Source organism: Diaphorina citri, unplaced genomic scaffold, assembly GCF_000475195.1.
Source record: "Diaphorina citri unplaced genomic scaffold, Diaci psyllid genome assembly version 1.1 scaffold190, whole genome shotgun sequence".
Lineage (NCBI taxonomy): Eukaryota > Metazoa > Arthropoda > Insecta > Hemiptera > Psyllidae > Diaphorina > Diaphorina citri.
In genome coordinates, this window is record NW_007377627.1 from 115,402 (window position 1) to 131,869 (window position 16,468).

The 16,468-nt window shown below is 38.5% G+C and overlaps 1 protein-coding gene across 1 annotated transcript in view; it reads left to right on the plus strand.

Annotated features, from left to right (window-relative positions):
- Positions 1 to 2,658: 2,658 nt before the first annotated feature.
- The window catches only part of LOC103505705 (ATP-dependent RNA helicase A-like), a 55,359-nt gene continuing 41,549 nt past the window's right edge, over positions 2,659 to 16,468 (plus strand). Inside the window, 13 exon segments of the mRNA XM_026820972.1 lie at positions 2,659 to 2,838; positions 3,760 to 3,857; positions 4,481 to 4,650; positions 6,083 to 6,178; positions 6,506 to 6,648; positions 9,670 to 9,716; positions 10,539 to 10,780; positions 11,560 to 11,625; positions 12,310 to 12,507; positions 12,874 to 13,087; positions 13,932 to 14,032; positions 15,443 to 15,519; positions 16,056 to 16,102. Coding sequence (XP_026676773.1) covers positions 3,770 to 3,857; positions 4,481 to 4,650; positions 6,083 to 6,178; positions 6,506 to 6,648; positions 9,670 to 9,716; positions 10,539 to 10,780; positions 11,560 to 11,625; positions 12,310 to 12,507; positions 12,874 to 13,087; positions 13,932 to 14,032; positions 15,443 to 15,519; positions 16,056 to 16,102 — 1,489 coding nt within the window. The 5' untranslated portion in view covers positions 2,659 to 2,838; positions 3,760 to 3,769.

A 16,468-nucleotide genomic window follows, 5' to 3' on the forward strand; every position in this document is an offset into this window, starting at 1 on the left:
TTTCAGGTTTTTTTTTTTTTTTTTTTTTTTTTTTTTTTTTTTCTTTTTGAAATTTTGTAACAACGAAATCTCTTGGAATTAAGGAAAGAGCCTCAGAAGAGTAGCCAGTACTATTGGTTCTAATCATTTGTCGAATCTTGGAGGAATAAGTATAGGTACATTCTTATCGTTTGATGTGTGTTAAACATCACTGTACAAGCGCTAGGTTTTAGTGACTGGGGTTTTACTCTCCAACTCTATTCTATCACAAACTACCCGCCTCCTCAAAGTAACCTCACCCAGGCTGAGTGAGGATTGTTCATCCATCCGAATACAAACCACGCGCAACGCTGCTTAACTTCAGTGATCCATTCAACGTGCGGTCGCCGCGCCGTTGTGTTGGCTTACGATTTTTTTTTCTTTTGTTTCAATTAATTTGTTTCTACCTTATTGATAATATTGATTTTAAGTGTGTACATATTGCTTTCTTTTGTATTATTTCTTCCCTCTCTTGCCAATCTTTCATAATTATGTTTCCTATTCGATAAATTTACTTGTCTTATTTTTAATTTGTAAAAAGTGAATCGACATTATGTGGCACGTCGTAGATATTTTTTTAAAATAAACAAGATTTTACCATTTCACTTGAATTATGTTTGAAGTTCTTATTTTACCCTGATCATGTTGTGATTACCATCTCACTGCCTGTCACAAATTTTTCAAGATGTTCGTAATTGCCATGGTCTTATCGTCCCCATTCCGCATTCCCTAAAACGCATGAGGGCCTCCTGCCTCTTTAGGGTGCTCCTTTGCAAAGAGAATAGAAGGAAGACAACAGAGAAAAGCCAGCCGTTCCGAGAAGAACCTCGTTTGCTAATAATAAAATACGCCCTGGGCGGAAATCGAACCCCGCGACCTAACACTAACAAGACAGACGGGCTACTCTCAAAGATAACTCGGCTGATTGGTCTTCTGTTTAGTGTTTAAAATTTCATGATGAAGTACCTATTTTTTTTTTTTTTTTTTTTTTTCAATGCTGAAACACGTGAGAATCGTAGAATGATCAACCCATTCAGAATATTAAAAGTGAGGGTAATGGAAAGTCGTGTGATGACCTCTGATTTTGAAGAGTTAAATCACACTTTATGAAGCTAGCACAACCGGTTTTTTCCCCTACATTATTTTCCGGTGTTTTCTGTTTTTCTGCGTAGTGCGTTCTCTTTTCTAAAGGGAAGGCGATTTTTCCAGGCTTACCTTTTAATTACTTTTTTTTTTTTTTACTTTGAGAAAATTTGTGCCGACCATCAGCAGTACTATTGGTTCTAATCATTTGTCGAATCTTGGAGGAATAAGTACAGGGTACATTCTTATCGTCTGATGGGTGTTTGGACGTCACTGTACAACCGCTAGGTTTTAGTGACTGGGGTTTTACTCTCCAACTCTATTCTATCACAAACTACCCGCCTCCTCAAATTAACCTCACCCCGGCTGAGTGAGGATTGTTCATCCATCCGGATACAAACCACGCGCAACGCTGCTTAACTTCAGTGATCCAATCAACGTGCGGTCGCCGCGCCGTTGCGATGCCTTACGATTTTTTTCTTTTGTTTCAATTAATTTGTTTCGTACCTTATTGATAATATTGATTTTAAGTGTGTACATATTGCTTTCTTTTGTATTATTTCTTCCCTCTCTTGCCAATCTTTCATATGTTTCCTATTCGATAAATTTATTTGTCTTATTTTTAAGTTGTAAAAAGTGAATCGACATTATGTGGCACGTCATAGATACATTTTTCAAAATAAACAAGATTTTACCATTTCACTTGAATTATGTATGAAGTTCTTATTTTACCCTGATCATGTTGTGATTACCATCACAATGCCTGTCACAAATTTTTCAAGATGTTCGTAATTGCCATGGTCTTATTGTCCCCATTCCCTAAAACGCATGAGGGCCTCCTTCCTCTTTAGGGTGCTCCTCCGCAAAGCGAATAGAGGGAAGACAACAGAGAAAAGTCAGCCGTTTCGAGAAGAACCTTGCTTGCTAAGAATAAAATACGCCCTGGGCGGAAATCCAACCCCGCGACCTAACACTAACAAGACAGACGGGCTACCCTCAAAGATAACTAGGCTGATTGGGTGGTTGGTCTTCTCTTTAGTGTTTAAAATTTCATGATGAAGTATTTTTTTTCCAATGATGAAACACGGGAGAATCGTAGAATGATCAACCCAGACTAAAGTGAGGGTAATGAAAAGTCGTGTGTAGACCTCTGATTTTGAAGAGTTAAATCACACTTTATGAAGCTAGCACAACCGGTTTTTTTCCCCTACATTATTTTCCGGTCTTTACTTTTTTTTCGACAATGGTGTGAACCTGGATGGGATGGAATGGTAAGTTGTTCCTTAGGTGACACGAGATAAAGTCGTGAAATAATAGAAAATTTAGCGTCCCGTTAATTAAACTCTGCACACTTTTTTTTACTGTGGGAAAATTTGTGCCGATCATCAACTCATCATCAGGAATAATCAGGATTATCCTCTGCCTCTCAACCTCTCATCTCTCGGCCTCCATACTTTATATCCTAGGAAGGCAACCAGTGGAAAAGTTTCTGTAGTGTCAGTTCTCTTTTTCATCCACAATAAACGGACATTCTGCGTTGCTGCCTTGCTGCGTTCTTTTTTTTTACTGTGGGAAAATTTGTGCCGATCAACTCATCATCAGGAATAATCAGGATTATCCTCTCATCTCGCGGCCTCCATACTTTATATCCTAGGAAGGCAACCAGTGGAAAAGTTTCTGTAGTGTCAGTTCTCTTTTTCATCCACAATAAACGGACACCAGCTGAGATCATCAGGGGTAAGTTACTTGGAAAACCACTTGGAGCTACCAAGTAGGATTATCTAGGGATGAAGTTCATTATTGATGGATCCTCTGGAGTTTAAGGCTATAATGCTATAAACTCAGTGGAGCAGAGAGCATAGCACATTGAGCAGGTAGACAAGCAATGGCTTTGAACCTAGAACTAAGAGCACTGTTCATCAGCAGAGAGCATAGCACATTGAGCAGGTAGACAAGCAATGGCTTTGAACCCAGAACTAAGAGCACTGTTCATAAGTATCTGTTTTTAGCATTAGGCCTAGTCAAGCTTTGCAATCATTCCAAGTAGGCACTTGTACACTTTCTATTTTTGTAGAATCTCAACCCATCCTTTAGGGCTCTACACCTAAGCCTTGGAGCGGACACTTCACCTTACCTAAACATGAACTTCACTTTAAGCAGATGTGATTCTAACCTGGTTAATTTCATTTCAGATTTTCCATCATGTCTGGTGATGGATTAGTCAAAGCATTTCTCAACGAGTGGTGTCAGAAGAACTCAAAGCAGCACCAGCTGAGATCATCAGGGGTAAGTTACTTGGAAAACCACTTGAAGCTAACAAGGATTATCTAGGGATTAAGTTCATTATTGATGGATCCTCTGGAGTTTAAGGCTATAAACTCAGTGGAGCAGAGAGCATAGCACATTGAGCAGGTAGACAAGCAATGGCTTTGAACCTAGAACTAAGAGCACTGTTCATATCTGTTTTTAGCATTAGGCCTAGTCAAGCTTTGCAATCATTCCAAGTAAGTAGGCACTTGTACACTTTCAATTTTTGTAGAATCTCAACCCATCCTTTAGGGCTCTACACCTAAGCCTTGGAGTAGATACTTCACCTTATCTAAAACATGAAGTTCACTTTAATCAGATGTGATTCTAACCTGGTTAATTTCATTTCAGATTTTCCATCATGTCTGGTGATGGATTAGTAAAAGCATTTCTCAACGAGTGGTGTCAGAAGAACTCAAAGCAGCCCGAATTTGATGTCAGAGCTGCAGGTATAAATAAAATCAGTAGATATATCCTTTAGGGCTCTACACCTAAGCCTTGGAGTAGACACTTCACCTTATCTAAAACATGAACTTCACTTTAATCAGATGTGATTCTAACCTGATTAATTTCATTTCAGATTTTCCATCATGTCTGGTGATGGATTAGTCAAAGCATTTCTCAACGAGTGGTGTCAGAAGAACTCGAAGCAGATCAGTAGATGGTAGAATCTATGTAATGAAAAGTTATTACTTTTGTATGTTCTATAATTTTGGAATTGAAATTAATAATTAATAGAATAGAGATATAAAGATGAGTTCCTTAATTCCTTTCCAATAAATAGAGTAGGTAAAAAGTTCATGCCAGTTACAGCATTATTGATGGTATAATACCTAGTGAAACCCTACTTATGGTTTTTCAAAATTTGGAAGAAAAATCTTTTTCATTAGGTATTATTTGTTTGTTTTCAGGCCCTAAACATCGTCAAAGGTTCTTGTGCGGCTTTCAAATAAATAGAGTAGGCAAAAAGTTCATGCCAGTTACAGCATTATTGATGGTATCATATCTAGTGAAACCGTACTTATGGTTTTTGGAAGAAAAATCTTTTTCATTATTATTTGTTTGTTTTCAGGCCCTAAACATCGTCAAAGGTTCTTGTGCGAGTTGAGGATAGCTGGCATCGGTTATGTGGGTGCTGGAAATTCCACCAACAAGAAAGATGCCCAAACCAATGCAGCCAAGGACTTTGTTCAGTATTTGGTACGGAGTGGCCAAGTGAATGAGAGAGATGTACCCGTTGAGGTGAGTGGAACTAGAAATTTTCATGGTGAAACTTATAGGTAGTTGAAACATAAGGTGAATATTGTGTAAAAGATATAAAATACTTGTTTCAAGGACAACTGTTTCCCCCCCCCCGATCCAACAACGAGGTATGTTCTAGATCAGGGGTTTCCAACTTCCATGTGTATGCGGGCCACATGCTACATTGGGAGGTACACTTCGCGGGCCACATATGTATATAGGGGAGCATTGTGGGACCCCTAAAAGGCGCAAAATAAAGTAAAGCGCCGCAGTCGAAATTTTTGAAGAATTTGTTCTACAACCTTTCAAAATAATAATAAAAATCCTCTTAACACATTTGTATTTTCTTCACATTTTTTAAATGTCTTTTGTTTTTGATTTTTTCTTAAAAATCGAAATGAGCTCGCGGGCCGCACGAAAGGAGCTGGTGGGCCGCAGTTTGTACACACCTGGTCTAAATAAAGCCCTACTCATACTCATTTCAACTCTTGTTTTGTGTTGACAGAACATTCCCATGACACCTACTGGCCCATCAGTCACAGTTAACACCAGTAAACGGTTCAGCTTTATCTGAGGTATGTCCTAGATCAGGGGTTTCCAACTTCCATGTGTATGCGGGCCACATGCTACATTGGGAGGTATACTTCGCGGGCCACTAAAAGGCGCAAAATAAAGTAAAGCGCCGCAGTCGAAATTTTTGAAGAATTTGATCTACAACCTTTCAAAATAATAATAAAAAATCCTCTTAACACATTTTTATTTTCTTCACATTTTTTAAATGTCTTTTGTTTTTGGTTTTTTCTTAAAAATTGAAATGAGCTCGCGGGCCGCACAAAAGGAGCTAGCGGGCCGCAGTTTGTACACACCTGGTCTAAATAAAGCCCTACCTATACTCATTTTAACTCTTGTTTTGTGTTGACAGAACATTCCCATGACACCTACTGGCCCATCAGTCACAGTTAACACCAGTAAACGGTTCAGCTTTATCCGGAGATCATCCATTGGACTGCCCAGATCCTATGAACAGCAATAATACTACTTTGAAATGCCCAGATCCTATGAACAACAGTAATACTACTTTTAAATGCCCAATTCCTATGAACAACAACAGCAATGATGACACTTTGGAAAGCCCAGATTCTATGAACAGCAATAATACTACTTTGGCCTGTCCAGATCTAATGAACAACAGTAGTCAATGCTATTCGTATTACCCTGGAATGTCCAGTTCCTTATTGCTGCAATTGTGCTACTGTTCCAGAGTGTTCCAGCATTAATACTGTGTCCTCGTTTACTGAATGAAATGCATACTTTCCCACTGCCCATTACACTAAGACAAACTAATGTGTATGTGTGTGTTTTTTTTGTGAATATTGTTTAAAGTCGTGTTTTATGAACAAAATAAAGACCCAGTTCTGCAAATCCTGAAAAGGATTTACCAGGTGTACCTCTGCATCAAGATAGTGGCCCTGATGGTCATGAGAGAACCTACCGAGATGTTATTGCTGATCAGAAACGGATGGAGGACGTGAGTTCTTTTTCTTTTCTTTCAAATTGAGTTATGGAATAGAATATTCCCTCTTTATATTGCTGGAGTAGTAGAATATAATAGGTAGGTATGCCTTATTTTATTTAATCAAGATCTCATATTTTTCCCCTAAAGTCAAAGAAAGGATAGGAGAAAGTCAGCAATTCCAACAACAAACTTTAGGAATCTGATTGACATAAAATTTGCCTCGGGAGGGAATCGAACCCGCGATCTAGCACTTACAGGGCATTTGGGAACTGGTGTATTGAACATGATATCGCCACTAGCTGCTTCTTATTTGTTTGTTTGTGACCATTATTATTCCAGGCCGAAGACCTAGATGTGAACGCTGGCATTCATGGCAACTGGACAATTGAGAACGCCAAGTCTAAACTGCACCAGTTTCTACAGCTGAACAAGATCAAGACAGACTATAAGTATTCAATTCTTGGTAGTGGAAGTATTTCACAGTAAGTGAACGGTTTTTTTTTTCTTCTTCTTGTCAGTCTGGCACTAGTTTGGACTGGCAGCGGTGCCATTACGTCCAAATTAGTTCAAAGAGAAATTTCATACTTCTTCTTGTCAGTCTGGCACTAGTTTGGACTGGCAGCGGTGCCATTACGTCCAAATTAGTTCAAAGAGAAATTTCATATGATGACTAAAAAAAATGTCACATAATAAAATACGGCTATACCTAATGGGTAAGAAAGGATAACATCTTAACATCCCACTACACGCAGAGCGTGGATTCCCCACAAGCCCTATTTTTCTGAAATATTTTTTTTTTAGAATGTCACAGAAAATTTTGATTCTAGAAGTGCCTCAAGAAGGCCAAGAAAGCTTCTTTTCGGTGCCTTTGATGAGGTTTTGCTACTCACAATTGTTGTCGTGAGTGGTTCTTTTTTTTCAGGTGTATTTTATTTTCCTTTCGGAATATCCCCTCTTCTGAAGCTCGTTTCCCCTGTTTTGGCATAATAGCGCCTGTACTAAACCATAGGGAAAAGAGGGGAAACGAAGTTCAGAAGAGGGGAAATTCCGAAAGGAAAATATAACTTTTCCTTGGCAAACACATTAATGTGTTGTCTGCGAGGGAGCTTTGGGCGGGACATTTGATGTGACGTCATCGCTTACGGGAGCGTATGCCGTGACGTCAAAGTTTTACCGGTATTTTTTAAGTCGATTTATCTCGGGATCTAGAAGTCGTAGAAGAAAAAGGAAAATTCCATTATTTCTCATTTTTTTTTGCTCTTTGACTTAGAAACTTCACCCACATAAGCGCACCTGTTCTATTCAAGAAGTTCAAAGGGGAGATGGACCCCTCTGAACTTCCTTTTTCCTTGGTTCCTCCCATCTGCTGAATTCAAAATCGTACGAGAAATATTTTCATAATAGGTAGCGCCAGTATGTAAGCAGCTTGCGGAGGAGCAGAAAGAAATGCGCAGAAACGTATGCGCACAAACACATTAATGTGTTGCCTGCGAGGTAGCTTTGCGAGGGACATTTGATGAGACTTCATCGCCTACGGGAGCATATGCCGTGACGTCAAAGTTCACAATTTACCGGTATTTTTTAAATGGATTTATCTCGGGATCTAGAAGTCGTAGAAGAAAAAGGAAAATTCCATTATTTCTCATTTTTTCTGCTCTTTGACTTAGAAACTTCACCCACATAAGCGCACCTGTTCTATTCAAGAAGTTCAAAGGGGAAATGGACCCCTCTGAACTTCCTGAAGCTACGAATCTATCAGGTTGGAGAGACACTGTACCAGAGCACTCCGTTTTCTTTTCACTTGATCTAATGGAATCATTATTCATGTCTGCTTTGTATACCGTCACGAGATCTTTCCTTACAATAGGTGCATTTTATTTAACATCTAACCGCTAACCTCAGCGCGGTTCATTCAAGGTCACTACCTCCCCTCACATGGATTCTTTTCATCTTATTTTACCTCCAATTCAGCTTGACTTCTAGGTACACTGGTACCCTATTAGCCCAACTAATTAATAAAAGATCCATTTTATCTATTGGCAAACGTTTACATCTTTGAAAATTAAAAAATCAACGTATTAATTCTACTTTTTATTTTTTGTCTTGCTCATTTGATGAGGGACATACTACAGGCATGCTTTGACACAGACAACGAGCCTAATTTAGCGGAGGCCTTTTTCGGTTCTAAACCAATTTTTAATTAATTCATCTTTGTACTTCATTGTATTTTCGAACTTCCTTCTTGTAAATGTATGATTTTATTTTTTTAACTTCTACTAAAGTCTTGAAGAATAATGAAAAGTTAATCTTCTTTTTTTACCTCCTATTTCTTTATCGTGGGGTGAGTTTTAGCAATAGAATCTACTAAAGTCTTGAAGAATAATGAAAAGTTAATCTTCTTTTTTTACCTCCTATTTCTTTATCGTGGGGTGAGTTTTAGCAATAGAACCATGTGGTTCAGCGAACTGTCGAAATAAAATGGGCCACGGGTTTTATGTGCTAAAGCTCACCCCGTTTATTCTACCTACTGATTTTTTTAGTTTTATACGAGAGTAGACTTTTGGGCAACTTGAATAAATAATATTAATGAAATATTTTATTATTACTACCTATTTTTCTTTTTTTTTTTATATATCAAGATTGAAAAAAAATTCTGTAGAGCTACCATCATTTTGGCTGCTGAAAGTTCACACCAAATTTGCCACTTTCCTTGATTTTTTTTTATATTTTTTTTTTCGCCTCACACAAGATTCGAACCCAAGACCCCCGCGGTAAATTCAAGTTGTCCACCCGTTCACTCTACCCACTGTATACTTTTTGTTGTAATGGTTGATCGGACTTCTTTTTCTATGTTACCGTTATCTTGTATTTTGTTATGTGTTTTTTGTGTTGATAAAAAAGAAATAAAAAAATAAAATAAAATAAAAAATAAGGTGTACTCATACCCAATGTTTAAAATTAAATCGTAAGTATAAAAGTAACAATAAATAAAAAAAAGCCTATTTTGTTATTAAAAACCGTTAATTAAACTCTGCACATGCGCAGAAACGAGTTTTAGTCAAATAACGTTACTTAAAAGGGACGCTAATTTTGGTTGCAAAAACTCTAATAATGCGGATATATTAAGAAATGCTAGACCAAAAATCTAGAAACATTTAAGCGAAAAATTTATTTAGTCTACAGCAGCGGACTCCTAAAGTATTCACTTTTTTTCGAGATTTGTTAGAGGGAACTGTAACAATGGCAGGTCTTATCGTTCCGAAATTGAAGAGGGAAAGATTGAGAAGTCAGCCTTCAACAGATAAGGGTCGTTCCCGGAACGACCCTTATCTGTTGAACGTAGCCCCGGGTGGAGATCGAACCCGCAGCCTAGCGCTTACATGTTAGGCGCGCCACCTTCCTAGCTAACTAGGCTGGCGAAATATGGAAATATGTGTTTATAATCTTGGGCGTCTTATTGTATATTCGTATAATATTGACGTAGTTTTTCATTGGTTTTTCAGGAGTTTTGTTTGTGAGATGGGATTCTACGTGAAACAGCTCGGTCGAAGTGAGTATATTTTATTTATTTATCTTTATCCGTTTTTGTTTCGTAGCAATGACCCAGTAGACGCTTGTGTAGTCTGCGTCGCGCGTCGTAGCCCATCCCTTAGTTTGTCCCTTATCAGATATTAAGTAGACCGAAGTGAGTATATTTTATTTATTTATCTTTATCCGTTTTTGTTTCGTAGCAATGACCCAGTAGACGCTTGTAGTCTGAGGCGCGCGTCGTAGACCATCCTTTAGTTTGTCCCTTATCAGATATTAAGTAGACATTAAATTGGAAAGGACACCTGAGTTCAATTAATTAATTTTGAAGAAATGTTGTTGCTCTGAGTTTCAAAAGTTGAGAAAACTTGGAAAAAAAAGTGTAATCCCAGCTGAGGCATGAAATTTTATCCTCTTTTATTTGAGAATTTGACCACATATAAATATGTAGATCTTTAAGGGTTAGGTAAGAAAAAAAGAAAAAAAAAAAAAAAGGTGTAATCCCAGCTGAGGCATGAAATTTTATCCTCTTTTATTTGAGAATTTGACCACATATAAATATGTAGATCTTTAAGGGTTAGGTGCTAGAGAAGAGAAAGGTTAGGTGATAGAGAACGCCTCCGGCGTTAACCACGCCTAGTGGTTACCTTCCTCTCAAGTGTTTATTATTATATAAAAAAAAACCCTCTTTCGACTTTCCCCGTGATTTTCAGATATCCACGCGCGTGAGACCGGCTCGAACAAGCAGTCCGCCTCGAAATCCCACGCCTAGTGGTTACCTTCCTCTCAAGTGTTTATTATTATATAAAAAAAACCCTCTTTCGACTTTCCCCGTGATTTTCAGATATCCACGCGCGTGAGACCGGCTCGAACAAGCAGTCCGCCTCGAAATCCTGCGCCCTGTCCCTCGTGCGTCAGCTGTATCATTTGAACGTGATCGAGGCGTTCTCGGGCACCCTAGCGCGGCCTAAGAACGACGAGATCCTCAAGCCTTACGAAGTGAAGGTAGATCCCGAACTGATGGCGGAAGTTAACGAAGTGCTGGAGACCCTGCAGATTGTGCCTCAGCCCGTTAATAAAGTGGAGGTAAGTGAACATAGCAATCTCTTAGGGTTATTTGTGAAGATAGCACTGCCTTAGGTTATTTGTGAAGATAGCAACTTAGAACGATGAGATCCTCAAGCCCTACGAGGTGAAGGTAGATCCCGAACTGATGGCGGAAGTTAACGAAGTGCTGGAGACCCTGCAGATTGTGCCTCAGCCCGTTAATAAAGTGGAGGTAAGTGAACATAGCAATCTCTTAGGGTTATTTGTGAAGATAGCACTGCCTTAGGTTATTTGTGAAGATAGCAACTTAGAACGATGAGATCCTCAAGCCCTACGAGGTGAAGGTAGATCCCGAACTGATGGCGGAGGTAAACGAAGTGCTGGAGACCTTGCAGATTGTACCTTAGCCTGTCAATAAAGTGGAGGTAATTTGATTTGATTTGTACAATTTCAATTAAAAAAAAAAAAAGAAGTTATTTATCCAGCCTAGTTAGCTTAGTTGGTATCGCGTCTGCCTTGTAAGCGCTAGGCCGCAAGTTCGATTCCCGCCCGGGGGGTGGGTTTTATCCTGAACGGATAATGTTCGTTCTCGGAACAGCTGGCTTTCTCCTATCCTGTCTTCCTTGTCTCTTCGATTTCGGGACGATAAGACCTTAGCAGTTACAGTTCCCTCTTTCAAACCTCTTCAAGAAAGCCAAGGAAGGCCAGTAACTTTAACAGTATGAAAAATCCGAACCTGAGGTACACTACCCACTGTGTAGCTACACAGGACTTTTACCCAATGATTGACAGCCTAATCCTTGTATGTTTGTTCACAGGCGGATAGCAAAGAGCCCGTGTCTCTTGTCAGCAATCAAGTTCTGGAAGAGTTCATCGCTTCCACAGCTTGTGCCACGGATGGGGATTTAATTTATCATGTTTTGTAATGTAAAGTTTTTCTTTATTTTGATTATAATACAATGAAGACGGTTAAAATAATATACAAAGTTACAATTTGGATTTACATAATCAGAATAAAATACATAGTGATAATACTTATTAAATAGTGTTTGAAAAATATGATTACAACTCTGGTCCCCACCCCCGTATCAAGTTTCCATTTATTAATATTACTACAGAACATAAAATTAATATACATATGATATACCCATCCGTAAATGCAAAGCTTGTGGCACGGATGGGGAACACATAATTTGTGTTCAACTGAGTGTGTTATGGAGAAACCCTCAATTAGCCTTCTAGAATAAAGAGACCTTTGACAAATATTTTTGCAAATGTGTAGTGTAAATAAGCTTTTGTATCAGCCCTACACCGGGGTGATGGTCTCGAGCCATGTTTCATAGGCTCGTCCTGAACATCAGTCAACCATCCTGAGGACTTTTGCTTGTTCTTTAAAAGCCGAGAGAAGCCTTTGAAAAAGTGCCAGCTAGCTAGGCTGGTTAAGGTTAGCTGTTCTTCTCCCTGTTTATAGTCCCTCAGCCAGACGCTAGTGTACTCTCTGTTTAATGTTCCCTAGCCAGACAAATCATTGATAATATTTTTTTCATTCTCTCCTCTGCTCATTCAAGGCAAACTTGGATCAAATCAGCGAAGACCTGCTCACGGATTTCAGTACCCGAATGAAGTCCGACACCCGACTTCAATCCATGGTGACTGAACGGAGCAAGCTGCCTGTTTTCTCCAAGCGAAACGAGATCATGAGTATGATCAATGATAATTCCGTGTGTATTATCCGCGGTAATACGGGTAGCGGCAAAACCACGCAGGTACTTGAAACTTTGAAAACTTCAAAGTTACTTTATGTTTTTTTTTTTACGATGAGTACACCTAACTAGTCCAATTACCTATACATAGTACCTACTTCAGTTCAAAGATATCGATAAGGTAAGTCAAAGATCTCAATTACGTTGGCTCAAACCAAAAGTCAGCCTCAAGGTTACCTAGCAGTGTCTCCTTCATGCTTGTAATTTTTTATTTGAGCCTTTACTTAGGTTGTAGGTACGGTAAATATCTTTATTTTTTCGCTATATAAACACGAAATTGTTAAAACACAGCAAAAAACTAGGGATAACTTTTAGGTTCCATGGACGGGAATTTTGAATCTCCAACACATGTTTCTATTTCTCTTTCAGATATGTCAGTTCATTTTGGACGAGTACCTCCAGTCTGGTCAGGGAGCCTACTGTAACATTGTGGTCACTCAGCCTCGTCGAATTTCGGCAGTTTCCGTGGCTGATCGGGTGGCCAATGAGCGAGCCGAAGAGTTAGGTCAGAGTACGGGCTATAGTGTGAGGTTTGAGTCGGCTCTACCTCGACCCTATGGAGGCATTATGTTTTGTACAGTGGGTAAGTTTACTTTACAATGAAATTTTATGTGTACCTAAAAAATAATTAAATAAATAAATAATAAAGAAAGAAAGGGGGAAAATGAGCTTTGAAATAGGGAAGTGTAACAACGGAGGTCTTTTCGTCCCGAAACCGAAGAAAGAAGGAAAACAGGATAGAGGAAACTACGAAAATTAAGCACGCTTGGTCAAACTTCATTTCCTTTTTGCCAATTTTACTGTATCTTAAGTGTGTAAATATGAGCTTTGAAATAGGGAAGTGTAACAACGGAGGTCTTTTCGTCCCGAAACCGAAGAAAGAAGGAAAATAGGATAGAGGAAACTACGAAAATTAAGCACGCTTGGTCAAACTTCATTTCCTTTTTGCCAATTTTACTGTATCTTAAGTGTGTAAATATTTGCCAATTTTACTGTATCTTAAGTGTGTAAATATTTGCCAATTTTACTGTATCTTAAGTGCGTAAATATTTGCCAATTTTACTGTATCTTAAGTGTGTAAATATTTGCCAATTTTACTGTATCTTAAGTAAGTGTAAATATTATCTTGTAAGTCACATCTTGTAATAAACATCACATGCTTTTGCAGGCACACTCCATTTGTCTAGACTGGTTAGGGTTAGCTATTCTCCTCCCTGTTTATAGCCCCACAGCTAGACACTAGTCTACTCTCTTCATCTTTATGTTGTTATTTAATGCTTGAGACTGACTTTTTATTAATACTAAGTAGGTAATTTTTCTGAATCTGTTTGTTTGTTGTTGTTTACAAATGCAAAGGAATTAGCTATTAGGCCATTTTCCTTTTTCGTAATCTTTTTAAAGCACAATATTTTCCCTCTTCCCGTCAGGTGTGCTGCTGCGTAAGCTGGAGGGAGGTCTGCGTGGTGTCTCGCACGTGATAGTGGATGAGATTCACGAACGTGACGTGAACTCTGACTTCATCATGGTGGTGCGTCATCGCCTACGGGAGCGTATGCCGTGTCGTCAAAGTTCACGATTTACCGTTTTTTTTTTTTTAATCGATTTATCTCGGAATCTAGAAGTCGTAGAAGAAAAAGGAAAAATCCATTATTTCTCACTTTTTCTGCTCTTTGACTTAGAAACTTCACCCACATAAGCGCACCTGTTCTATTCAAGAAGTTCAAAGGGGAGATGGACCCCTCTGAACTTCCTGAAGCTACGAATCTATCAGGTGGGAGAGACACTGTAGCAGAGCACTCCGTTTTCTTTTCACTTGATCTAATGGAATCATTATTCATGTCTGCTTTGTATACCGTCACGAGATCTTTCCTTACAATACGTCGCCTGTCATTTGAGTTATCTGCTTCTGTAGGATTTGTGTGAATGAGTATTTTGAACAAATAATTTTCGAATAATTGAATTGTACTCGAAATCTTGGCAGAAAAACACAGAAATAAAATATAAAAAAAATCACAAGTTTTTTTTTCCTTTCTCAAGCACAATCTTTAAAGGGGTAGCTATGTTTTTCTTTCTTTAACAACAAAAGTCATACTAGACTTTTATGCCTCACCTTTTTCCAGACTAAAAATCTACGGGGTCGAGCGGATTTCGAACACAATCAAATGTCTTCTGACAGTTTCATTTGTCCATACACGGTGGGTTTTGAGTCAGCTATGTATAAAAAAAACAAGTTTTTTTTTTTCCTCTCTCAAGCACAAAGGGGTAGCTATGTTTTTCTTTCTTAATGTGGGTCAGCCCTTTAACAACAAAGGTCATACTAGACTTTTATGCCTCACCTTTTTCCAGACTAAAAATCTAATGAAAGTTCAAGGGTGAAAAAAAAAGTAAAACTAGGTACATATTATACTTTTTTTTAGATATACCTAACAGTTATACAAATATTTACACTTTGCCAAATAATTGCCATTTCACACCACCAAAAGTCCTGCAGCTTCAGATCCAATCGCTGGGATAACTCAATACTATGTTTAATTGTAAACGGAAGATCTCATTGAAAAAGTGACGTATAAAGCCTGACGTATTTTGACATGAGTAATGATTTCATTTTAGAGTCCCCTTCCTCCCTAGACGTTGGGATAGACGAGGAGGTGCTCTGCTACGGTGAATGTTCAAGGGGGGAAAAAGTAAAACTAGGTACATATTACACTTTTTTTTTTATACCTAACAGTTATACAAATATTTAAACTTTGCCAAATAATTGCCATTTCACACCACCAAAAGTCCTGCAGCTTCAGATCCATTTGTTGGGATAACTCAATACTATGTTGAATTGTAAACGGAAGATCTCATTGAAAAAGTGACGTATAAAGCGTGACGTATTTTGACATGAGTAATGATTTCATTTTAGAGTCCCCTTCCTCCCTAGACGTTGGGATAGACGAGGAGGTGCTCTGCTACGGATGTGCTCTCTTGCCGTGGGTGCGACAATGGTGTGAACCTGGATGAGATGGAATGGTAAGTTGTTCCTTAGGTGACACGAGATAAAGTCGTGAAATAATAGAAAATTTAGCGTCCCGTTAATTAAACTCTGCACATGCGCAGAAACGAGTTTTAGTCAAATAACGTTACTTAAAAGGGACGCTAATTTTGGTTGCAAAAACTCTAATAATGCGGATATATTAAGAAATGCTAGACCAAAAATCTAGAAACATTTAAGCGAAAAATTTATTTAGTCTACAGCAGCGGACTCCTAAAGTATTCACTTTTTTTCGAGATTTGTTAGAGGGAACTGTAACAATGGCAGGTCTTATCGTTCCGAAATTGAAGAGGGAAAGATTGAGAAGTCAGCCTTCAACAGATAAGGGTCGTTCCCGGAACGACCCTTATCTGTTGAACGTAGCCCCGGGTGGAGATCGAACCCGCAGCCTAGCGCTTACATGTTAGGCGCGCCACCTTCCTAGCTAACTAGGCTGGCGAAATATGTGTTTATAATCTTGGGCGTCTTATTTTATATTCGTATAATATTAATGTAGTTTTCCATTGATTTTCAGGAGTTTTGTTTGTGAGATGGGATTCTACGTGAAACAGCTCGGTCGAAGTGAGTATATTTTATTAATAAATTTATCTTTATCCGTTTTTGTTTGGTAGCAATGACCCAGTAGACGCTTGTGTAGTCTGCGTCGCGCGTCGTAGCCCATCCCTTAGTTTGTCCCTTATCAGATATTAAGTAGACATTAAATTGGAAAGGACACCTGAGTTCAATTAATTAATTTTGAAGAAATGTTGTTGCTCTGAGTTTCAAAAGTTGAGAAAACTTGGAAAAAAAAGTGTAATCCCAGCTGAGGCATGAAATTTTATCCTCTTTTATTTGAGAATTTGACCACATATAAATATGTAGATCTTTAAGGGTTAGGTGCTAGAGAAGAGAAAGGTTAGGTGATAGAGAACGCCTCCGGCGTTAACC